Source organism: Glycine soja, chromosome 1, assembly GCF_004193775.1.
Source record: "Glycine soja cultivar W05 chromosome 1, ASM419377v2, whole genome shotgun sequence".
Lineage (NCBI taxonomy): Eukaryota > Viridiplantae > Streptophyta > Magnoliopsida > Fabales > Fabaceae > Glycine > Glycine soja.
The window spans coordinates 49,524,936-49,550,817 of NC_041002.1; the positions used below are offsets into that span (position 1 = coordinate 49,524,936).

Consider the following 25,882-nt stretch of genomic DNA (forward strand, 5'->3'; position numbering starts at 1 on the left):
TAAATTAGAGTCATTATCAATAAGCAAAACTAAAACATTAAAACACGGGCATAGTCCACTAGAAACACGACGGAAATTCCACCAAATCATATATGTTAGTTGAATCCAGAAAATAAAATTCTTTATTTCAAGAAATTGAGATCAAATCATCATATAATGACAAGTTTAATTAGGTTGGCCAGTTTCTAAAGTCAAGTTACTTTCCATGATTTTAATTTGCAAATGCAGTATAATATCTCTACGGGCACTGTACGTTATCTTACATGGTTCTTCACGTAGATGCCGAAAAATTCATGATTTGTATAACAGCTTACCAAATGCTTGACAGCATAGCTTATCGCCAGCAAAAAAAATCTTAATTAGGATCAGTACTCTTTCAGGCCTATTAATTTCATTATACTTTATTTATTTAAAATTATAATCCCTTATAATTTAAAAAAACCTTTTGAGCGAAATAGAGATTACCCTATTTCAAAACAAGCATTTGTTACTGGTTTTAACAAGTGCTTGAAATAATAATACATACAAATTGCTCATCATCATAGATTATTCATTAATCGTTAAAGCAACAATCAAAACCAAGTCTTTGATATCATAAAAAAAAAATCTGAAACGACATATCTCAATTCTTATAAGCTGAATTAACATTGATTCCAAAGAAACTCATAAAGTTAACATATTAGTATAAGGTTTTATGTGTGGGAAATAATCTATTTAGTAGAAAAAATTATATTTAATTTATTTTGTATGTAAAATTTTCTTGAGTTAATGACTATTACATGTCACGAGCGAAAAATAGTGGATTACAAGTAGTATTTTATCTAGAAAAAAAACACAATGATTCTTAAGAGAAAGAGTTTAATACAAAGACGAATTTTTTTTTGGATACATTTTTAATTTATTTTTTTTGGTGCATGTACAAAGAAGAATTATGTAGTTAATTAGAACCGAATGGTATACATAATACAAGCTAAGCCTCCACGAAATTTGGTAATTGCAGTTGGATCGTGAATGCGATCATAAATAAGTGAATATTGAGGAGTGATATATTGATGAAAAAGATATTAATGTATTAAGCATATCAACCGGGGTATGCAATTCAAATTAGTGGAGCATATAATATGATAAGTTAACTAATGTTCATTATTCTATAACCAATCATATGTTTCCTTGGGCCAGCCGTATTGGATTCTTCGTCAAAGCCACAGCACGGAAATGATTCACTACATCAATTTTGGCAATATTTTTTTATTTGTTTTTTAAGAAACGTAATCAAAATCAAATAGCCCAAATTAAATGGTGGCAGATGAGGGAGTTAATACGTACCGTTATCAGTTGCATTTATTTCAAAACATTATTTCTTCTTTTTCCCTTTTCATTTCTTTTATTAAGATTTATTATGAATTTTATTTGGTATCATCACCACGTGTTCCTTTCTCTCTCATCCTTAAAGAATATTTTCCAATATATAGCAATAATTGAAAATAAAAGCTTACCAACTTATTTTCGTCTTTTAAAATGCTTACAGCGTGCATTTTATTTTTTTAATATTATGGCAAATGCTTACAAGTAGTTGGCTACAGAACTTGTCAAGAAAATAAGAATAGAAACTTTAAACTAGAAAACATAGTATTTATTTTATTAGAATAAAGAAATATAAAATTTATTTAACATTTATTATTTAAAACCTTGTTGCTTCGAATTTAAGTTTTGTAAATAATATATATATATATATATATATATATATATATATATATATATATATATATAATAAAGAAAAAAAATTCACAAAAGATAATTAATTAGGTTTCTAACTAGAGATTAATTACCAACAAAACATCATCGCACCATAACATAATGGCAAAAAACTTTTAAGCATTTTTATTCAGCCGTATATTTTTAGAATGTATTAAAATGAACATTGAAAGATAACATAAATATAATAATGTAGTAAAATTAACCACGTATCAACACTAATTTTTTTGCTTAAATATTATTTTATTTATTTAAATATAACAATTTTCTCATTTAGTCTCTTATTTTTAAAACCTAAAATCAATCCTCGTATTTTTCCCCTTTCTCATATATTCCTTCTACTAGTATATTTCTTGTTTGGTAATTAAAAGCCATTTTTCTACTCATATGGTTCCTGTAAATATCACAAAATTTTCATATATTTGGTCCATCAAAATATTACAATTACAAGTTGTTTATTTCATCTTATATTATATTTAAACATTTAATGGACAAAACAAACGAAACTAACCAAAAGAAATATCTAGAAAAAGAAATATTATAAGAACTAAGTTATAAACTTTTCCTAAAAAAACAGATAAAAAAATTGTTATTTAGAATAATAAAAACATAATTAAGCTTTTTTCATGTTTAGTATTTCGAACTGAATTACTCCTAATTAATTTCCAATAACCCATTAAAATAGACCACCTTAACTAGTTCAAACCACTAATTGGTACATTGCCAAATTCCATCATAAGCAATTCACACACAAATGTGACTTTAATGCTTTCTTTAAAAGGAAGACACACCAAAGCCTGGAGTAAACTGAGTAGCATTTTATACCAAACAGGTGAAACTTTCCTTCCAAGGAAGTCTTGGATCTTATGCTACACATGCAATCCAACCCATCTCGACTACAGGATTTTATAAATACAACCAACTTATCAATAGTGTCATGCAAGCATTTATTACCTATATATGCTTCTCTGTTAATTTTTTTTTTGTTGATTTAAGTTTTAGAGTATCTGTGCCTCAAAAAAAAAATGTTAGAATGTCTTTGTAAGTATTCAACTCATCTCTATTGCAACTTAGCCACATATATATAAAGGAAGAACCATCGCTAACTCATCTCAAACCTCGAATCAAGCTTAAATATTTGAGACGACAATAATAATCAATCCATACTTCAACTATTTTTTAGTACATAAGAGAGAGAGATGAGAGAGGAGAAAGGAGAGAGAAAGAAGAAAAAAGAAAGAATGGAGAACAACTAGTTGAAGAGGTCATGGAAGTAGAGAAAAACAATTAATTCCCTGTTTTTTTCATATTATCTTCTCCAATGATCATTTTTTTAAAAATAAAACATGATGCAGGTATTTATATATAACCAACAAGGATTGAGTATAGCTGGTAAAATAAACTGGTCTTTTACAATACTAATGATTTGTTTGGTAAAGATGAGAAAAATAATTAAGATGAATGAAAATAAAATGATGACTAAAAATAGTGAGAAATAAAAATGTTTGATGAAAGAGAAATAGAGAAGAAATGAGAAAAGAAATAAAAAAATTTGAGTGAAACTAGACCTGTCATTTTTAAAATTATTTTCTCTTTCTCCATCCTATCAGATAATCCAAACAGCTCTAAGAGGTTCAAATTTTTCCTTATCTGACCATGTGTCAAAAAGAATTAATTACTTTCAAGAATGATAGGAAAAAATATTTATATATTAGGATAAAATGTTTTTCAGACGGTGTACTTTGAATGAAATTTTATTTTAGTCATCAAACTATAATTTTGATCAATATGATCTTTGAACTATATAAAAGCAGTACGTAGTGGTTTTTGTTTCTTGGAAGGAATGGAAATCACTATTCTTCTTGCTATATATTTTTACCTATTATATTATTCCATCTAAAAAATTTAGCAAAATTTCAAATGTGTACCTTTAGGAATCGTTCCGTGGGAGGAAAAATACTCATTAATTATGTGTTTGATTTTCTTCCTTTCCTTTAAGAAAAACGGTTGGGGTGGCAGTCTCTCAAACGGGTGTTATATATATAAACTCCAAAGGTTTGGAAACCACAGTGTGCATAAACCTGTGGTCTAGCTTTGATATATTTTGAAACAAAGTTAAGAAAAACTTAATTAGCATATGGAGGACAGAACTATAGGAAGAAATGGTAGTAGCTCTAGAAAGGGTAGCTTTAGGTTGGGGTTGGGAATGGATGGGAAAAAAGATCACACTGTGGTTGAGCTTGGTAGCATTGACACACAGAGACTTCTTCTAAGCAATGGAGAGAGAGAGAAAAAATTACAACCTCTCACCAACACTCTCTCTCCAAGGCAAATGAAATCTCTCTATGCTCTCTGTGACACTATCTTACCTTCTGTCGACCACTTTGTTGACACTTCCGATGAATCTGTCACTAAATTCTATCAGATTTCAGCTTCCATGACCGGAACACCTGAACGTGTACGGCTAGCTACCTACAAATTCTCTTCTTTTTCCCTTAAATTTTCTATATCATATATCCTAAAGCCCTAATCTCTCTCTCTCTCTCTCACAATATATATATATATATATATATATATATATATACACACACACACACAGGCACTCAAAAGAATGGAGAAATATCCTGCAAAAATGATATATAGATAATGATAATTTTGCATTATATTTCTCCGTTTTCCATGCATATAATTTTTTTGTATTTCTTAATGGAAAATCATTGATGATGAGTTTATTTTTTCTCCAGGTTTTTTTTTTATGTTTTCCGGTTCATAATTTGCAACTGCAGTTATAACTTCAATACATGTGTTATGTCAAACATCACGAATTCAGGAGAATGGCAGACTCGAATTTATATTCTAGTTATTATGATATGCCATTTTGAAATATATAATGATATAGTATATTTCTCCATTTTTATGCATATATTTTTTGATGAATTGTTTAATGTAAAATGCATTAATAATGACAGTTTATTTTCTCTCTAAATCACTTTTTTCTATTATATTTTATGTTATTTTAAATCATATTTTGCAACTGCAGTTATAACTAGCTTTAATACATTATGGCATCACAAATGCTACTGCAGTATGGCAGAGTATAACTTAAATTCTAGTTATTACGATATGCCATTTTAAAACATACATTTACAAAATTTCTAGGAAAAAAAAAACTAGGAGAAAGAATTTAATTTGAAACATCACATATTTCAAGTTATTATATTTTTTGATAGCTAATTAATTCGATTTAATCTAATGTTATCGTTAAGTAGCTTTTAGCTATATATTTTTCTAAACATAGATATTACTCATATTTATATAAAATGTTTTGGTTGCTTTGTGATGATGTGCAGTTTGGGTGCATGATAAGTGAGAAATTGAAGCACCCCTTGACAGGGTTACTGAAGTTTGTGTTATGGCTGTTGTCTACGTGGTTTGGGACATTAATTTTCTGTGGCATGGGATGCTTCTCTACCCAATTCCCCTTCATCCACACCTATCCTGATTTGCCACTTCAGAAACGCCAACAGATTATGCGTTCATGGTCTCTCAGTTACCTTCGTCACTTTAGAATGCTCTTCAGGACCATCAAACTTCTCACTCTCCTAATCTTCTTTACTCAGGTATTAAGCTCCCTCATTTTTTTCAAAAATGAAATGTTTAGCTAGTAGCATTTTTTTTTAATCTTAGTTAAAATTTATTAAAAATCATAATAAATATTAAACATTTTTTAAAAAAAAAACACCATATTTTTTCCTCCCACAAAATATGAACTTAAGATTTTGTTTAAGAAATTCAAACTTAACTAGTTTCACTCAAACTAACCATGTATTCTTATAATTCTCTCTTAATTTTATATTTTTTTTAATAAATTTTAACCTTAACAAAACTAAGTATCGAAAAATGTGTATAAAACTAACATTCCTCATTTTTTAACTCTACCAACCTGGAGCACACCATGCCTTAATTGACACATATAAAGCATTTAATGTCTTCCGCTGCTTTGTCTCCCGGTCCCATTTTTTTTTCTATTTAAAAGAAAGTGCTTTCAGTTGCTTGCTTTCTTATTATTGCCATTTCTCTAATAGTAACATACTAACTAGTTTATAAAGGTGAATTAATTATTTTTATTCATTTGGGTCCATATATAAATGGGCGGCACCTAATGTATCTTTCTGTGATTTTAAATTTTAATAAATACTTGGTTTTTAGCAATATAATTTAGTTTTAAAATTATTAAATTAGTATAGTTTTTGAAAAAATTATTACTATGAAATAAGCCACACTTTATGAGTACGACTTTTTTTTGTTTTAAGCAAATAGTTTATGACAGTAATTTCGGGTAATCGTTAACTAATACAGACATAGAAGTCATACTTATAAAGTACCCTCCTATCAATAATTAGTATTTTTTAAAATGAAACTTATTTAGTAATTTTAGAAATAAACTTTACTAATTTAGTAAAACAAGTCCTAATACTTTCTACAAAGTTCTCTTCATATTTTTTCATAAACATGCCCAGGTACTTCAGATTAAATATTTGTTCTTTCCCGTTCACTTCATACTTTTCCATATTAAATATTTGAAGGTGGGTAAATACTCTTCAGATCTTTAGAGTGAAAAAATAGGGACAATAACTTTATAGTTACTTCACTCTAAAGAAATAAATGAAATTTAAACCTATTAAGTACATACTATTAACTTAATATTTTTAGTGAGATGTCTTATTTCATTCTCTCAATGCCTTGCATAGCCAGCATAGGTACACATATAAGCATGTATGATAAAAACAAAATATATTAATGGCATAATTATAATATTTTGGCCAACATTTTATGTATATATATATCGGTAGAAGTATATGCATGTTTGGACCATTTTACAAGGCTGGTGTGGCCAACTGCCTTCCAAATACTATGATACTGTCACCAACTTTTATAATTATCTTTGGTTTTTGCCCATTTTCACTTCTGGCCATGTTTGCCTTGAAGATATTTTAAGAAATGACAATACTTTGATAAAAAAAAATTTTAAAAATGGTATTATTTCTTAATTGATAATACATGTTATTTTCTCTTCCTTATTCTGATCTTTATAAAATTTTACTTTTAAGATTATTTTTTGGGTTACATATGAGAAAAATTGAGATTATTTGTATATTGTTCTTATTAGACATAATATCATGAACAATTAAATGATATTATTTAAAATTTACCTTCTTTGGAATTGCATGAGAGCTAACAATATTAATGTTTCCGGTTTGACTTTGTGTCGAACAAAATCGAAAATGTGTTGTTATGGTGCAAGTTAAAAGTAGGAGTAGTTGAAACTTGAATGTGATAATCCATTGCATTTAGTTGGAGAAGGTTGGTGAGGTGACGATCCTATCAATCTATCCATTTGTAACAGCGTTTTGTGTTACATCAAAGGGTTCTTAATTCACCAAATTGCACGTGACAGATTTTCCACCAAATCACGGGTTCATCTATCTAGTCCTTAAACTTTAGGCCAATGGTGGCCTACCTAGCTAACGGGGAAGGGAAACCAAGTAAAATTAATATTGGAGCTTTACACTTTGAAATATCTTTATTATAATAATATTAAGATATTTGCTTTTAAAAATATAAGTTACTTAAAAAATTATAATAGAAGAGCTGTTTATTGAAAATAATATTTATATTGCTTATTTTCGATTATTAAATTATAGGTCACTCATTCAAAACGTCAAATTGTGTTTTTTTGCTGATAAAAAAAATTCTTGATGATATATTTTTTAAATACTTTTTATAAATAAAAAATTTCATTCACGGCATTTAATTATTCGACCTTTGAAAGATGTTATTTTTACTTTTGCATTTTGCTTAAAATTTGATTCCTAGCTGACGTTAGGCACACGCTTACATACAAATGAATTAAAAAAGAACACGCACACATTAGTACATTACACATACACGAATCCATGCCCGTGGGAAATTATATAAACAAATAATTAAGAATTATGGGGTTTTATTATTAGAATTTTATTGAAGAAAACTTTATTTTTATGGGCAAATGTTAATTATATTGTTAGTTAGATAATTTTTGTTAACAGAGGGATTAAATCAGTAATTTTCTTTCATTTTTTTAACAACCCAATCAATCTTATATTTTCAAAGAAAACTTAAGTTTGTAGGATTTTTATTTTTTTCAAACTATTACACTAATGATATAGATCAAGTAAAGGCTTTTTTATTGTCTTAAATTAAGTAAAGTAGTGACTAGATATATGTCCATTCCAACACCCAAAATAATAGTAATAATCGTCACATAAAATAAAACTCAGAAGAAGGGAATAGCAGCATCCTTGGAAGTGACTGATGTGTACTAGGAGAGGAGAGGAAGGTTGGAGAGCTGGACGTGGGGATCTCACATTAATAACAATTAACACTTCATTGTCCCACATCAAACTGGTACCAAATTTAACTAAGATTTGGATCCCAAACCTTAGGGCATGGTAGTTATGATAGTCCAATTGCATTAAACTCACTCCCATTTTACCCTACCTGGGTAGGGAACACAACAGTCCAGCCAAATTAATCATTGGGTGTTTTTTTTTTTATCAGAAGGAGAGAAATGAGTGAGAAATTAAATGGATAAAAGTAGAAATGAGAGAAATAAGGTGAATAGGAATAAGTGATTATGAACTTTAGGGTTTAGGAATAAGTGATTATGAACTTTTCGATCTAAAATAATTATCATATAAAAAAATTGATCTCAAAATATTTATTATTTAGTTTTCTTAATGTAACATTAATTATTCTTTTTTATTTATATATTTTATAACATTAATGATAAGGACAATAAAAATTAAAAATAAATTAATAGTGATAGTGTTAATTTTGTAAAATTAATATTTTCTTTCATTTATTTGTTAGTTTCTCTTGATAAATCTAAAACAAGACAACAACAATTAATATGAAATGGAGGAAATATATCATAGTATGTCCCTTTGGGTCTTCTAGTTTACCTTAAAATATCTGTTAACCAATAAATCATTATTCTTTTCCCAGTAATATTCTCATTTTATTATATTTCTCCTAAATGTTTCAATGGATTCATAATTAGATTCTGACTCTTAAAAAATATATTTTTGTCAATATTTTGCCTTAGTAATTTGAATATCCCAAACATGATGCAGAAATTTACAGAAGTCATCCACATAAATTTAAGGAGAAATTGTACAGTACACGAATTTTGCAGTTTGGTGTCAGGACTGTAACTTCTCTGAGAGCTAGTGTTTCTGCTACCAGAGACGAAAAGGCTTTAATTCTATGAGCAAAACCCGTAACAACACTTATTAGTTCAACATGCCTCTTCTTTCGATTGTGAAAATTGGACCTAGTTTTCTTTTCTATAAGGAACTCTTTTCCATAACGCACCAATCTTTATCTACTTTTGTTAACAAGACAAGACAAAGAATAGATCCCGAGATTGGCCCAAAATTTGTCAATCCAATATGTTCAGTACTCCAAATGCTTGCGTGGGAGTGAGTGTGTTCAGGAGGAGGGGTGGGGGGGTGGCAAAGGGTTTATGTTCAAAGCATTTCTTTTGGGCTTCTGACCCAAATAATTCCTCCTAACGATTCAACCCATTTCAAACAATCTGTAATAGTGTTATAGGGTATGATTTCTACACTTAAATTAATACTCCCCAGCACAACATGAAAACATTTTTGTATCAATATATATTTAAAGCACTCCTTAGTTTCAATTTCTTGTACAATTTTATGACTCAACTTTGTAAGATTTTCTGGTTGCTTGGAACCTTGTACTCATTATGAGATGACACATACTTTCAGATAGATGAATCAGAAGACAACGTTGCATGGAAAGCAATTGGATACTGCGGACCTGATCCAGAATTCAAAGCTCGGTTGAAGAGCCACTTTTTAGATGGAACATCTAAAGGAGGACAAGAGGATAAGGAAGATGAAGATGCTGAAGAGGTGATAGGACCACTTTACAAAGGTCTAGTCCATCTCAATTACCCACGAGACATCACTGCAGATGCTCTAAAACGACTCGGATTCCCTGTATCGGTCATCCGTCAGAAGCATAAAGCTGCTGCAAACTTATCATCTCCTTCTTTGGTGATACAATGTGATGCAGTGGTGGTTGGTTCTGGCTCAGGAGGTGGAGTGATAGCTGGTGTTCTTGCAAAAGCTGGTTACAAAGTGTTGGTGTTGGAGAAAGGAGGTTATTCTGCTAGGAACAATCTTTCTCTTCTTGAAGGACCAACCATGGATCAAATGTACCTCAATGGTGGTCTGGTTGCAAGTGATGATATGGGTGTGTTCATTCTATCAGGATCCACTGTTGGTGGAGGGTCAGCAATCAACTGGTCTGCGTGCATTAAAACCCCTCAGCATGTGTGCAAGGAGTGGAGTGATAAACATGGTCTAGAGCTGTTTGAGAGTGAACTGTATAGAGAAGCCTTGAATGCTGTTTGTGAGAAGATGGAAGTTCAATCTGAGATTGAAGATGAAGGATTCAACAATGCAATACTAAGAAAAGGGTGTCAAGAAATGGGGTATCCTGTTAGTAACATTCCTAGGAATTCTGCGGCAGATCACTACTGTGGCTGGTGTTGCATGGGTTGTAAGGATGGGAGGAAGAAGGGTACCTCAGAAACATGGTTAGTGGACTTGGTGAAATCTGGCAATGGAGCAATTCTTCCAGGTTGTGAGGCAATAAAAGTCTTGCACAAGAAAAAGGAAGGGAGGGATAGAAAGATTGCGCGTGGAGTGGCTTTTGAATTTGAATATAAAGGGACTAAAGACATTTGTGTGGTGGAGTCCAAGGTCACAATTGTAGCATGTGGAGCACTGAGTACTCCAGCATTGCTTAAAAAAAGTGGCTTGAGGAATCAGAACATAGGGAGGAACTTGCATCTTCATCCAGTGGCGATGGCTTGGGGATACTTCCCAGATGCACCTGAATCTGAGGTGTGGCCAGAGGCATATAAGAAGAGCTATGAAGGAGGGATAATGACAGCAATGTCAACTGTTGTTGCAGAGTTTGAACAATCTGGATATGGTGCAGTGATCCAAACACCTTCATTGCATCCTGGTATGTTCTCAATTGTCACACCATGGACTTCTGGAATCGATATAAGAGACCGAATGCGAAAGTTTTCAAGAACAGCTCATATATTTGCACTGGCAAGGGATCAAGGATCAGGGACTGTAAAAGCCCCAGATCGTATCAGTTATAAGCCGGCAGGTGTAGATGAAGAGAATTTAAAGAAAGGAATTGAGAAGGTGCTGAGAATTCTGGCAGCAGCTGGTGCTGAAGAAATTGGGACACATCATAATAAGGGAAGGACCTTAAATGTAAAGCAGGTAAGATATCATGAGTTTGAGAAATTTGTTAAAGAGGAAAGTTCAAGGTCATTGACAGACCTTACAACACCATTGTGCTCGGCACATCAAATGGGGAGTTGCCGGATGGGTTCTAATCCAAAGCAATCAGCGGTGAATCAGACAGGGGAGACATGGGAAGTGGAGGGCCTTTATGTGGCAGATACAAGTGTCTTCCCAACAGCATTGGGTGTGAATCCAATGGTTACTGTTCAAGCTATTGCTTATTGCACAGCACAATCTGTTGTTGAAGTACTTAGAAGGAAAAGAACTAAATGAGAAAAATAAAATAAAATCTTTTGCTGCTTCTGTTGCTCCAATGGTACTGAATATTCATGGCATTGGGCAGAAAACTTTGTTCAAATAATAATTGTTTGGTGAGAAAAGCAATGGTTGAAATTTTAACAACTTCATGGTTTATTTTATATTTTGTGCATATATTTTCTTATAATCTCAACTGCTGGTTTTTAAATCAATGGCTATTATGTATTTTATCCGGTAAAGTGCACTCCACACTTTAGAGGAGTCACATCCTTTTAGAAGAGCAGTTCTATAACTCAGTAACAACATTCCAGTCTTTTCCATGGCCATTGCTGTATTCTGGTTGAAACCTATAAGGCTTTAACACTCACCTTAAGTACAGCTAGTACTTCCTCCCCATGAATGGAAAGGTGATCCAAACGATCTTCATCATGTCCTCATATAACACTAATTATATTTTTGACTCCTACTTATCAGATAACAATGTAACATGCACAAAAGGGGCATCAAGAATTTTCTCTGACACTAATAACAACCTGGTCCATCATATCATTAATTTATAGCAAAGCCTATTGCTTTGGTTTAAAGCTTGTTAAAAATATGAAATCAACTTTTATCATCTATTTACAGAGAAAGCAAATCCTTTCCAAGACTGCCCACTTTAACCTGCATGAAATTTACAAACTCTACAAACAATACCATGAGCAAGTGAAAATATGAGCAGTGTTTTAGAAATTGAATCTTTGCCATCATAACTTCAAAATAAAATTTAGGTTTTGAAGGGTAATATAACTGGAGTAAGCAAGAATTACTCATAATCTGCAGACACTGGCAGGAAGCTAGAAGCTGTCGTCATCAAGATATATAATCTTTTTTCCAAAAATTTTATCCTACAGTCCTCAAAATCTAGGAAAGAGCCTTCAGATCAATACTTATTTTTCATGCATATCCAGTCAGACCTAAAAGCAACGCTGAATTATTGCAGCACAGAACCAACAACAGCCAGAAAAAGTAGAGAGGCATGATAGTCAGGCTCCTATTCTCATCATAAAGTGACAACATCACATATTCTCAATAGCATCTCTTTCACAAAATAACAGAATCACTATCAAAAGAAAGCAAACATCATATCAGCTGACTCAACATTAAACGGATAATGCACAACAATATTCCTCCCCTCTTAGACTAGTTAGTAATATTGTTGTCTTTACACAACATTGTCATTTGGTTTACATGAAGTCTGATTCTCCAATTATCTTTCATGGATATCTGGCATTGTGCCAGACATTTTATTAAAAAAGGAAATGGTATCATGAAAGCACTTCAGATCAAACAAGGCAAAGTTCCCAAACAAATGTTCATGTGAAGGGATATCAGCAGCTAACTAGGATAAGATATTCTTTAATGTGGTAACAGCTAAACCCACAAAACCTCAACAAAATGTTTAAAGACACTCTACAATGCAAATATATAATCTCCAACCTCAGCCATTTTGCAAAGTTTGAAGAAAATAAAAAATAAAAAAGTTCGTTAATTACCAACCAGTTGCAATGTGGAACTACTTTTTTTTTTTTTTACCTTCAAATTTCAATAAACAAATAAGGTAAGCAATCCTAACTAGGCAGCACTCAGAAAAAGTAATCCTATCTGTTTTTTGGTGAATGATAGGATAGGATTGGAGATTCGTGAGGGGCCAGTACCATTGAAACTTGATTAAGACTCTCACAAATTAGAATCTAAGTAGCACCATTTGATAACTTGATACCCCTGCAATCGTCATCAAACAAGAAAAACATTTTTGAGTTCGTTTTCTTTCTTTCTGGGAAGGTGCAGGAGGAAGAAAAGCACAGCGTGACCCAGATTAACATGGAAGGAAAGAAAAGGCATAAATTAATATTCCTCCAGAACCCATTTGCAAGGTTTATTGAAATTTTAAATGCAAGTCTCAAAAGCGAAGAAAGCTATAATTTTTAACGCTGCGAATCCACACGCACTTTAAATTGGGAATAGGGTTTCAACAATTAAACAAATCCAAGTCAAATTGAAATGGAACTCACGATGTCTTCACAGGAATCGAATCTGGGCCTTTAAAAGAGTGAATATTTGAGGAAACGTCAAAGAAAGAGCCTCAAAATCAGAAGAGGGTAATCAATGCCAATTACAATTAGCAAAGGTAACAACTTTGGCACCTTGGTTTTAATTTTTAATTAGTTTTCCAATTCATGTCAATGTGGCCCCACATAACACCTCAAAGAGATAAGAGACTTCTATCTGTCATTTGGGTTTAAACGTGGTGGGAATATAGACTTTTCTTTTGTCTTGAGAAGTGGCATAAAGAGAACCTTCACCGCATAAACCGATAGAAATAGAAGACTAGAAGAGAAGAGAAGCCTATCTACAAAAGTGGCATGTAATTATATAGTACTTCATTTTGAGGGCAATTATATACATTTACTAATTATTAATATTTTAATATAGATAAAGTAGAGAAAAATAGGAAACCTCCTTGTTAGTCCTTAGCATCACCATTGTGAAAATTGACCATTCTAGACAGATAATTGTTGTTGTGTACATGTTACAGTATATAATAATAATATTTTGTGCAATTTTCGGTGTCTATCTCTATTGCCATTTCAGCAAGCGGTTGACCAGCTAAAAACAAATGGAAAAGGTTTAGCTGGTTTTTCCCAATTCAGGATACATGCAGTTAGGAATGGTATCTCCTTCAAAACAATGATAGACATATTGGGAAGGAAGTCTCAACTACTACTACTACAAAGGAAGGAACTCAAACAAGGCACCAAGTCATGTTTCTATTTGAGTAGCTTCCAAGAGTTATTCCTTCCCTTTTCTCTCTTCTCTGGTGTCTTCACAGAAACAACCACCCCATCATGATGGAAAGTCCTCCTAAATGCAAACTCACATTCACATTAATCTTCTTCATCGTTGTCTCCCACTCTCTTGGCTTAGTTTCCTTCACCTTGTGCATAGCCTCCGAGACTAAGAGGAACAAGGTGTATAATGTGTTGTTGCTTGTCTACACTTGAATTTATTAAGACTTTTGCAGTTAGGAGATTTTTGCTTCTTTTTTTTCTGAATTATGATGCTTTGTTTGTTTTGTAGAAGGGGGATCTCAGATGGAATGGGAAACTATGTCATTTACCATCAAGTCCAGCATTTGGATTGGGTATTGCATCTTTGGTTTGTTTGGTTTTGTCCCAAATTGTTGGGAATTCTATATTATTCAAGACTTATTGTTCAGGAGGGAAAAGAAACGCAAAGTGTGAGATCCCTTTCGTTGCCAGGATTCTGCTTTTGATCTCTTGGTAAGTTAACAATCTTTTGCATATCTGTTGTTAGTTGTTAGCACATCACATTCAACAATCCCAGATTAAGGAAACAGAACAGTTTGCTTGCTTACTTATTGGCTTCTACATTGTCATCATTTACCCAATGGAATTGACATATTTGCTCTAAAAACAAGTTTGATTTTTGTAACCACATCATAGAAAGTGGACAGACCACCATCCAATCTAGTTGTTAAACCCGAATTTTCTTTCTTCAGGTTTGTATTGATTTTGGCAATTAAATCAAGTCTATCATTTTCAGAAACTGTGTGCCATGTGGTTTGCCATTATTGGCCACAGGTTGGCAAGTTTGAATCATTTTTAGGACGGAGACTGCATAGCTAGAAAAGTAGGGGAGGGGTGGAAATGAGGAATTAACATAGTCATAGACAGCTGGTCTGTTCTTCAAATATCATAACAGAGATTACCCCAATATGGGGTGACATGATTAACAGATTACCTTGTCCCTTAAGAATATGGTTAATGGCACATTGTCAGGATCACCCAAAGAAAAATGTTGGGATTATTATAGTTTTGCCTTTGGATTTTGGAACATTACTAAATGTAGGTCTAACATTGGTATTGGTCATGTTTGGCAGGCTAAGCTTTGGAATTGCAGTTATTTTATTAATCGTTGCCACAAGCATGAGCAGAAGGCAGGCCTATGGGGAAGGGTGGTTGAATGGTGAGTGCTACCTTGTCAAAGGAGGGATTTACGTTGGTTCAGCCATATTGATCCTAGTTTCAGTAGAATCGTTAATGGGTTCAGCTTTGTTAACAATGAAGACCAATGAAGAAGCAGATCAGGGTAACAAAATACACGCACAAACGGAACGGGGTGACACTTGAGATTAAAGAATAATTTTATACATTGAAATCATAAAGTAGAATGCAGAGTGGGAGTTTTGATGCAAATCAAGAAAGCTATAACATCAACTACTCCTAAAAGAGGCCTCACAAGTTGGCATAGGGAAAGATTCAAGCCTACAATACAATCTGTTTTGTCATAATGTGCTGAGGAATAACTATTTTTTTCTACTTACATTATACGTAAGAGACATTTTCTTTTGTACACATTCTCTCCGAGGTAGTAACTGCCTCATATAGGAACTCATTTTGGATCCACCCGCATAATCAATAATTGTTTTGTATTTTATTTTGTACTCATAGTTCTCAACTGCTCAGTTGCAGAAATAGTGTTATTTAATTTTTAAACAATTCTACGAGTTGCAGCCATTGTTTTATTTAATTCTAAACAATTCTACGGAATTCATCACAGCCTAACGATTGCCAGCTTTAAAAAATCACACTTCTCACAAACCATAGGTGGAAGCTCTAGGAATAAAGAGAAGTTTAGCACTCTCCTGGCCGCTTAGTATAAGATGCTATCGGGGAGCATGTTGATTATATAGCAATTTAATATGATTTCAGATTATGAGTATTAAATCACTAGTTTATATCTAAAAGTGAATTACGATGTTACATTAGTTTCTGAAAACAAAATCAAAAAGTCAAATAAACCCTTAAAATTTCTATTAGTTTTATCTAAGTTTCTATATTTAATCATTTACTGTGATTTTAGTCCCATAACATATGTTAATATTACTTAGTTATATTTTTAAAAAAAAATAGATTATTGTGACTAATGAGATACACTTTCAAAAACTTGTTTATAATTTCCTTAATTGTAAAGACTATTTTAACAATACACTTTTAGAGAAACGGTGATTTACTGAACTCGTGGCAGTAAAATGAGAAAAATCCATGACAGGATGTGGGTCATCCATCAGCACCCCATTCCAAAAAGTCCTTACTGTTTTTCTTGTTAAGAAGACTGAAGATCAAGCGAGAGTGCGAGACACGTACAATGTTGCCCTTTTTTCAATAAAAGAGATTAATAGAAAATCTAGCCGCCCTTGTCGCAAACGCCAGCTTGACTTATTGCAGCAAAGATCGGTGCTTACATAGATTAGATTAGACAAAATAACATTATCATTATCAATAATATAAATGACAATGTTATCATCTACACATACATCACACATTCTCTCAATCACCTCCGTTGGTCCCCTCCCTTTTCATCATCAACACCATTGCAGGTGATTGGGAGATGTAAAAATAATGCTAGAAAATAGCTTTTACCTAAATGTAATCCATGATAAAATCAATTGAATCTAAAAGAATTCCTAAAGATATAGAAAAGTGGCACATACAAACATAGTCCTGCCCACTATACGCTAGAAAATATATATGAAGTTCAGGAAACTTCTTATTTTGATTCCCAACAAAAGCAGCACCACTATGGGACATGGGATATATATTGTTTTTTTTTTATCAGCAAAGATAAAACTATATATATATTAGAAAAGTACCAGAGGTACTAAATACAGAGTTAGACACCATAAATATGGTTCCTCAATCAGGCAACATAAGTCTGATTAGGAACCAAAATATGGGAAGAAAATACATGTGATATGAACCCAAAAAACATAAGTCTTTTGGCTATATTGTACTGTAGAAATAATTATCAGCATTTTAAAAGTTATCATCATTATCATAATTCCATACATTATGAATCTTATCCTCGATAAAAATCACTAGGACTTGATGACAACGGCTATGTACGTCTCAAAAGATGTCATTTTCTTTAATAAAGGGACAGGGGGCGAGAAAATTGATCCATTATAACAGTAAGGAGTTCATCTGGCACTGATTGCTATAGAGAATTATGGACAGTAATTACTTGAAACGTCAAAAAGACCAGCTCATGAGCCCAAAAAAAACATGAACATGGCAGTCATTTGTAAGTTTGACATTCTAGCATCCAGGCATCAAAGTTCCAAAAGCATGTTAACATCATTGACATAAAGCCAAAAGATAACACAGCAAACATTGGCAAAATTGGCGGGGAGCTTTGGAAGACAGGAGTAAAACAGAAAATCTGGACACCACTAGAAAGGAAAGTTTGGACCACGCCCTCTCCCATTGTAGCCATAACCCCTTCCCCAATTATTTGAGCCCCTGAAATTAGCACCCCGTCCAGCACCATAACCACCATTAGTAAAATTAGGCCTCTGCTGGAAATTGCCAAATGTCTGAAAAGGAAACAGACAAACAATACATCAATATTACATTGTAGTTTAAGGATAATTTCATATTCTTAATGTGTTTGCTGACCTCAGTATCCTGTTTCATTCTCTCAGAGAAACGATTTTGTCCATTCCTTGATCCATGAGTCAAAGAGTTGCAAGAAATTGTATCAAAAAAGTCATCTTTCTTGTATGCAGTCTGCAAGGAAAGGCAAGAATATAAGATTCATTCTAGTTCAAACAAAATTTTCTTTACTGTGCCAAAAACTACATGCTCCACAACTTGTGTTTACTCTTTCCCTTTCAAAAAGGAAGCAAATTCTTATCAAATGGAAACATTATGAGTCCTACCTTAGGGTTTGGTATCACCCCATGACATTCTCTGTCACCCAAACTGAGAGAAGCATTATTCGCCACTCCCTCTATTTTTGTAGTTGTCTTTCCAAGAGAACCCCATACTTCATCTTTTTTGAACTTTTCATTCATGGCCTCAAAATCAAACTCCTCAGTGTATTGTGGAGCTGTGTATGGAGGCTGCAAAAATCAACAACACACCAATACTATCATATTTACATGTATATAAATATATATATATATATATATATATATATATATATATATATATATATAACTATACCAAAAAGGGAGCCAATGCATGACACTTAGTGGGGTTTGTAGAGGACAGGTATATGCAGTTTTACCCCCTGTGAGCTCCAGTTCAGAAGGCAGCAATCTTATGGCTGTGACAAGGCTTGCCCTTAGTATATAATTAATTATATTAAATTTAAATATTTGTCCCTGTAATAATAATTATTATATTTAAATATACTAGTTATCTGCCATAGTTTGCTAACATGTGATCTGGTAATCACATGCTTCTAGTTGGGAAAACAGCCCCTCTATTCACAACTCACAAGTTACGAGGCTATGTACATTTGACCCTCCTCAGACTCCACAATGGTGGGAGCCTCATGCATAAAGCCACCCTTTTTAGGTTAGGTAATCAAATTTATCCAAATTGGTAAAATAACATCAACTTTCAAATGGTACAGTGAAAAATAACAAAGTAGGTCAAAAAATGGTAAAATGAACAGTAGTCAATACCAAAGTTTGTTGATTTGTTGTCTTGATTAGTAATTGGCACATGCAAAACCCCAACAGACTAAGATGCATGCAAATGAAACCCACAAAAATTTGACTTAAATACCTATTTTTATGCCTAATTTGGAAGAAAAAGTGCAGTTTCCAGATACGACTCTGAAAACAATAGATATATTCTTCTATATATTCTAGGAAACAATCTTCACAAATCAATCAGACTACTTAAAATTTAACACTACTTGAGAAAAGTGCAACTTGTAATATTAAGCAAATTACATGTTAACTTACAACCAGAGAAGTGAGTGAACAACATCATAGTTTTGTAAAGTTTTACAAGCACGACCCAATAGGCAACGCGATGTTTTATTTGTCAATTTGGTTATGAGCAAGACATGAAATTTCAACAATCTCTTTACGAAATTTCCATTTTATTTCCCATCCCTTATAAAAGCAGAATTGCAGGTTTGAGGTAAGAATTTCCTTATCTATTACATTTTCCATCCACATCCCTTAAGATCTGCAATTCAATCCAGATTCCAAACAACATTATAATTACAAATGAACAGAAAAGCAAGGTTGAGCCATTCCTGATAAAATTTAAATTATTCCTTATGCTCCAGTTGGTAATAAGAAACACATTTTGTACGACAACGTGCATGCAATTGTGATTTTAAAAACAGACCAACAATAAGCCATACAAAAATATCCTGCACCACCCCCATAAAGAGCATATAAGCAAATTTTCTAACCTTTTGCACTGAAGTTGGTAGTGGAAGCAATGGTGCCTGAGATGCTGGAGAAGGAATTAATGCAGAGGAACCAGAGGATGTTAGAGTCAGAGAACCCATGTCCTTCTGAGTAGGGTTTAAATGTGATAAAGACAATAACTGTTCTCTAGGATAGGCAAATTGATCCGGGGTTAACAAAGAAGTTGCTGTTGGCAAGGAACCTGAAGTAGAATCTACATATGAAGGAGCAGAACGATGGACAGAATGTTGAGGATGAATTGGCCTTGGGTCAGGACAAATGTTTCCAGATATTTGAGCTTGAATAGAATTTATGTCTTGGAGTGTTGAAGAAAACTGAGGCATGTTTGATCCATCAAAAGTCATGGATGGAGAATATGACACAGGTGTCTTAGTAGACAAAAGGGATGGAATATCAAGAGAATCAGAATTTTTTAAAGAGGTAAGAGAAGGTGAATGAGTCTGATTTACAAGAGAAGTCATGGCAGAAGATACAGGTAGACCATACTCTGATAAACCTGTCCATCCCCCGTTTATAGGTACCTGAGTTTCTGCATTTTGCATCTGATTCTGCACAACTAAGGATGCTGCCAGTGATGTGGGGTGAAGAGAACTAGACTGTAGCAGAGAATGATAACTACTGCTAGATATCCCACTGGGACCTTGCCAATACATTGCTGCAGAAAAAGATGGATGACTAGCAACTTGAGTAGCATCAGATAAATTTGAAGGTCCCAGCTGAGTTACAGACTGATGAGAAGGCAACCCAGAAGGAAAGGCTTTACTGGATATTGCAGGGCTATCTTGCCTTTGAATTGATTCTGTCAAACTTCTGCCACCAACTGAGGCCACTGGAGAACTTAGCAACCCAGCCACTGGAGAACTTGGCAGCTCACCCACTGGAGAACTTCGCAACCCAGAATATTCTGACTGAGAAAGAAAAGAGATAAATGATTTAAAAGAAATAGTACAGTCATTGATAAGTAGATGAGTTCAAAATACAATTTATTTTTGTGCTGTCCTTAAACACAGGTACCTGAATAACAGCTGGATCACTAAAAACCTGCTCTTCTGATTTGGAAGATGGGGTGGGTGATTTGATCTGCAAATTCTGAAATGGTGAAATTCATAAGAACATGCACAGCTTAGAAAAGTATATCTGGCATGGATAAAGGACAAGTTCTTGTGACCAAATGGTAGTTTCATTGCTATTGATACGGATTCATGTTACATTAGGTAGAGACAGAATAAGTCAGTAGCTTAAGATTACTATTTTCTGGAGTGCATTCCATTTGTCTACTCTTGGTTGTTCTAGACTTTCAGATTACATTTGTTCATTCTGAAGTTCTCAAAACATCACTACATTTAGAACTTAATATTCATCTGTTGTGGTAGAAATTATATGTCAAGCAAAAACTTCACATAGAGACACTGCACTCCATATAGAACTTAATCATCATCCACTGGTAGAATTTATTTGTTCTAGCAAAACTCGAAAGAGAGATTTGATCAATCAAACTTCATTTTAATTTCTCCGACAAGCTTTTAAATAGCCATAAAGTCATCAACCACCCCCTCTCACAACTAATGGAGAACAAGGATGCCAAATAAGCCATTAATTTGAAATCAGGCAGGTATACACTTAATGAGAACAAATGAGAGGAAAAGAAAAAACAATCTTGTTGGTGAGGGTTTTATTATATGGCACATCAGTCATCACTGACCAAAACACGATCAACCTAAAGAGGAAAATTTGTTGAAAAGAAAGATCACAATTCTCACAAGCCCCCAAAATCTATCAACTACACCAAAACCTATGAGTTTGATCAATATTGCAATTGAAACCAATGCACATCAACAGAAATGTCTTCTATTATGAGAAAGATTATGTTTAATGAAAACTTGCTGATGAATAAATGATAAGGAAAGACATTAAAACCCCAATAGCAGATCATTCATAAATTATACTGATATACTAGAACCCTGAATCCTGAAAACAAGATATATAACAGTTATACAACAACACCAACCAAGCCGTATTCAACTAGGTGGGGTGAGATACTTCATAGCAATAATCAGAAACATACCAAATCACAGCAATATTTCACATACCATATATCAGTTAAATAACAAAACTATAATTACCTTAATATCATTTCCTCGGAAAAGAATGTATTCATAAACCTTATCACTTGAAGGAACTTGTGGACCATCTTTTTTTCTCCCCTCTGTTCCATAGGATCTAACTGCAATCTCATAGTGCAAGGATTTCCATGTTAGAAAGAAACTTTCACATTAAACAATTACAACGTTCAGGAGAATGGGACTAAGACTCAGATTGCCACATAATAAACTCATCTTAGGGTTACAAACTAATTAGCCAATATCAATTTTAATTCCACGCATAAATAATGTGTAAGCATATATATTTCAAACAACAAATTACTCCACGCAGACAAGGATACTCATACCATAGCTTACCTACATAAATGAATTTTAAATCAATACATACTATCAAATATCAATAGCTCATAACTCTGCTGTTTATTTCATTTGAAAAAAAAAATGCTGCAATATGTACAAATACCCAATTGCCCATAAGGCAGCGATACATGCATCTTTTAGCAAATATAGTTGTTTTTTTCATGAGTCATGACTAGGACAAAAATTAATCATCATCAGTGGAATGAGTGAATTGGAAGAGGCCATGTTTAAGAATAGTTTATCAGAAAAAGAAACCATGTTTTCCATAACGTAAAGAAATCAACATAGGTCCCTCCCTGTCCTTCTAACTCAACCTCACAAAACCAACTTGTAAGGTGAGGACAGCTCACTCTTTATAAGCTCTATTTAAGCCATATCTCTAGTTGATGTGGGACTAAACACCATCCATGAGGCTGCAGTTAAGGCAGTCCTCAAAGAGGCCACAACAAAAATGGGCTAAGGGTGACTGCAATTAAGGCAACTTTCCAACATTTACAAAACGAATAGAGGTGGAAATGCTGCATGTGTACCCTACAAAAGAAGGTGTAGAGTGCAGACAATAAATTGATGGATATCAGCAGTCTAAAATGTCATAGGATTCAGACAAAGGCCAAATTGTCAAAAGGAAGAACGATATGAGTTAGCATGATTGTGCTGTACATTTCTGCCCTAGGAACTAGGACAATGACAGTGTCTCACGGTTCAAAATTATATATCAAAAAAGAAGGAAAAATCATGTCATCATCAACCTATTAATTCTGCAATCTCCATCCATCATCAGCATTTTAGGCATAAAGCCGGTACTAATAACCTAACCAAAATTTATTATATGTATTTCCAAATAGTATCACCAAGGTTTTTAAATACGGTCCACGACCGCAGTTTTGGCTGCAATACTAAGGTTTTTGGAGTGTTGCGACCACAATTGTAGTCACATCAGCCACATTTGTTCACAATTTCTCGAGGCCACAATTTAAAACCTTGTATCACCATTCACCTGCAGCACGCTCCGTTTCTGGAGTCTGGAGCAGCAGATTGTGCATTATCTTGGGTTCTAATTCCATTATCAACCCAAACATACTCAATGACTGAATGGCATTCCTCTTGGCTAAAACTTTCAGCTCAAAAAAGTAAATCCATTGATATCTTCTGAGACATTTCATTTCAAACAAGCAGAATAGCCACCACGACCGCTCCAACCATATATTTATCCTTTTTCCAATCCAAATATCATCCTACCTCTAAGCTAAACCTAACATTCCATCATGAAACAGACGTTAAACTTGCTCTAATTATCAAACCATCAATGAAAACATTTTTCATCCTATTCCTATCAATTCCAGAGTCAGAAAACGAAGCTCTAAACCATCCAAATTAATCAAACAATGAACCGCGGTACCGTCGAAAATCGCAAAATGGAAACATACGGTGGGTTCCGTTACACATTTACGTAAACGGCGAACAAACGTACCGTTCTTCAAGCCGATGGTGGAATCTTGAATGTTAAGGAAATAGAGAACGCCTTCGTAGCGAATCTCGCACTTGGAAATCAAGCTTATGAAGCAACCAATGAAAGATTCCGCGGAACTGGACGAAGGACCGTTCGCGCCGGATTCGGTCGCCATAAGGTGTGGAAGCGATGGTACGGAAATCGAAGCGGAAGCAGGTGGAGGGAAAATGAAATAGAAAATAACGGTGGAGGGAAAATGAAGGGAGAATTGGGAGGTGTTACGATTCGAACATTAGGGTTTATCTTTCCCTCGCTCGCTCGCTCGCTCGATCGATCGGAGGCTTAAACTTAAATGGTTGTCCCTCGCGCGGGTGTTGCGTTTGTGAAAAGTTGAGCTATGTTTATGGGTCGCAAACACGAAGAAGAACTCCTTGCTAGGCGATAAAAAGCGGGCTTTCCTTCCCGCGGTGTACCTCCAAATAAAAGTTTACTAAATATACAATTAACAGGATGTACGTCTTTTCCCCAAAAATATATTTTTGGGAAGCAACAATGAGTTTTAAATACGATTAATTTTATGATCAATTGAAAAGATTAGGTTTCACCAGAAAGTTAAAAGTCCTTTTATAATGGTTGAACAAAAAAAATTATTATGTATGTGTGTATTGATTTATTTTTTTTAAAAAAAACTAAGAATGTGCATGCTATGATTTCAATATAGATTTTTCTAATAAATGGTCAAGTGTAATAAAATGGTTTAATTAACATATCGTTATATTTTAACTTTAAATGGACGAAAAGAGATGAGATTGAAGTGAAATAGTATATAATATATAATAGAATACAATTCTTGTTTAATTATTTGAATATGTTATGATGCATTTGTTTGGTGTGGGCTCTTTTTTATGTGAAAATAAAATCCAAAATAAATTTGTATTTCATTTGTTTAAGTGAGGAAGGGACAAATTAGAGTATTGAGATATATTCCAGTTTGAATAGATAAGTACAATATTTGAGAGATGGGAGGAAGGAGCACCACTTTTACAATTTCACAAGGTAATCATTGTGAAATTGCATTTGCTATTTTGTTAATAAATAGATTAGGCCAAAATATTGTTTAGCAAATTTGGGACATCTTGTTCTTCAAATTGAACAATTGGATTGTTAATTTATTGTTGTGATGGTAGATATTATGCTGACATTGCATACAAATTTTATAGCTCTTTCATCTTTATTTTTATACATTCTTGCTTTAGTTGTTTAATTGGTCGTTGAGCACAACTTGTATAGTTTTTAAAACTCTCCTGTACACCTTTTTTCATCATAAATGGGGTTTGATTGTGTGATTTGTACCCATAGTTTTTACCTATAACATTGAAGGGTTCTATGTTAAAATCTTGAGGTCTCTTAACTTATGTGTGCTATTCAAATTTTTCCATATTAGAATGTTTTTCACAATTTCTTGTAAGTGTGAGAGCTTCGTTGCTCATTGCCTTTGTGTTTTCCTTTCATTAGAATGACATCATAACTCTTTGACTTTGGATATGTTTAACTTGAATGTTGGAGGCAAATACAAATAGGATGGTCTAGTTGAATGACATTGATTATTACTTATGGAAAGGGTGAAACTAAGGGTTTGCTATTTGTAAAAGATATGTGTATTCATGTGTTTGCTACTCATCAACTAAATTTCAAGCTTGATAAAAAAAAATGGGATCTTAAACATAAAAAAAAATATGTGGTTTTATTTGATAAATGTTTATAGTCATTTCAAACATGTGCAAAAACATAATGGGCGCAGATTGACTCATTATATGCCTATAAGTTAATGAATAATAAATTGTATTTATTGTTTTCTTGACTAAAGTCAAAATATAAGAAAAGAACTTTTGTTTTAGATCACTTGAACGAATCCCAATGGTTGATTGATTAATTGTAAAGGTGAACATCAAGCTTGATTATGAATTTTTTAAACTATGGTGATTGGTTACAAACAGGCATGGCAATAGGCCCGACTCCCTAAGTCCTTCCTGTCCCCATCGAGGTCTAAAAATTAGACTCATCCTCGGCCCCACTTGGGGGTTAGGTTTCCCCGCGCCTTGATCCTATCTTCTTCTATTTTATTCATAGAAATAGATAAAATAGGACAATTTTTTTTGGTAATTAGGCTAAATCTATTACAGTATGCTAAATTTAAATTTCAAGTAAAAATTGCATGATCTCATTTATTTTTGGATAGTTTGAAGAAATAGTG

At 33.3% G+C, this 25,882-nt stretch overlaps 3 protein-coding genes and 1 long non-coding RNA gene across 4 annotated transcripts; 2 read left to right on the plus strand and 2 right to left on the minus strand.

Moving 5' to 3' along the window:
- The first annotated feature begins 3,821 nt into the window (after nucleotides 1-3,821).
- Nucleotides 3,822-11,575, plus strand: LOC114418651 (long-chain-alcohol oxidase FAO4A-like). Its single transcript, XM_028384108.1, has 3 exons — nucleotides 3,822-4,213; nucleotides 5,106-5,375; nucleotides 9,591-11,575. Exons 1-3 carry the CDS (start codon nucleotides 3,893-3,895, stop codon nucleotides 11,427-11,429), a joined length of 2,430 nt encoding a protein of 809 aa, XP_028239909.1. The 5' UTR covers nucleotides 3,822-3,892; the 3' UTR covers nucleotides 11,430-11,575.
- A 990-nt stretch (nucleotides 11,576-12,565) lies between these two features.
- On the minus strand, nucleotides 12,566-13,627 carry LOC114418667. Its single transcript, XR_003668078.1, has 2 exons — nucleotides 13,469-13,627; nucleotides 12,566-13,178 (listed from the first exon to the last, which is right to left on the minus strand). It is a non-coding gene; the product is annotated as an uncharacterized LOC114418667 (long non-coding RNA).
- A 342-nt stretch (nucleotides 13,628-13,969) lies between these two features.
- Nucleotides 13,970-15,976, plus strand: LOC114418657. Its single transcript, XM_028384121.1, has 3 exons — nucleotides 13,970-14,425; nucleotides 14,535-14,737; nucleotides 15,358-15,976. Exons 1-3 carry the CDS (start codon nucleotides 14,303-14,305, stop codon nucleotides 15,605-15,607), a joined length of 576 nt encoding a protein of 191 aa, XP_028239922.1. The 5' UTR covers nucleotides 13,970-14,302; the 3' UTR covers nucleotides 15,608-15,976.
- A 1,467-nt stretch (nucleotides 15,977-17,443) lies between these two features.
- On the minus strand, nucleotides 17,444-24,103 carry LOC114418672 (decapping 5-like protein). The gene is made up of 7 exons (XM_028384139.1): nucleotides 23,650-24,103; nucleotides 21,840-21,940; nucleotides 20,731-20,805; nucleotides 19,698-20,624; nucleotides 18,199-18,381; nucleotides 17,936-18,046; nucleotides 17,444-17,853 (listed from the first exon to the last, which is right to left on the minus strand). The coding sequence occupies exons 1-7, from the start codon at nucleotides 23,801-23,803 to the stop codon at nucleotides 17,710-17,712; spliced, it is 1,695 nt and encodes a 564-aa protein (XP_028239940.1). The 5' UTR covers nucleotides 23,804-24,103; the 3' UTR covers nucleotides 17,444-17,709.
- Nucleotides 24,104-25,882: the final 1,779 nt, after the last annotated feature.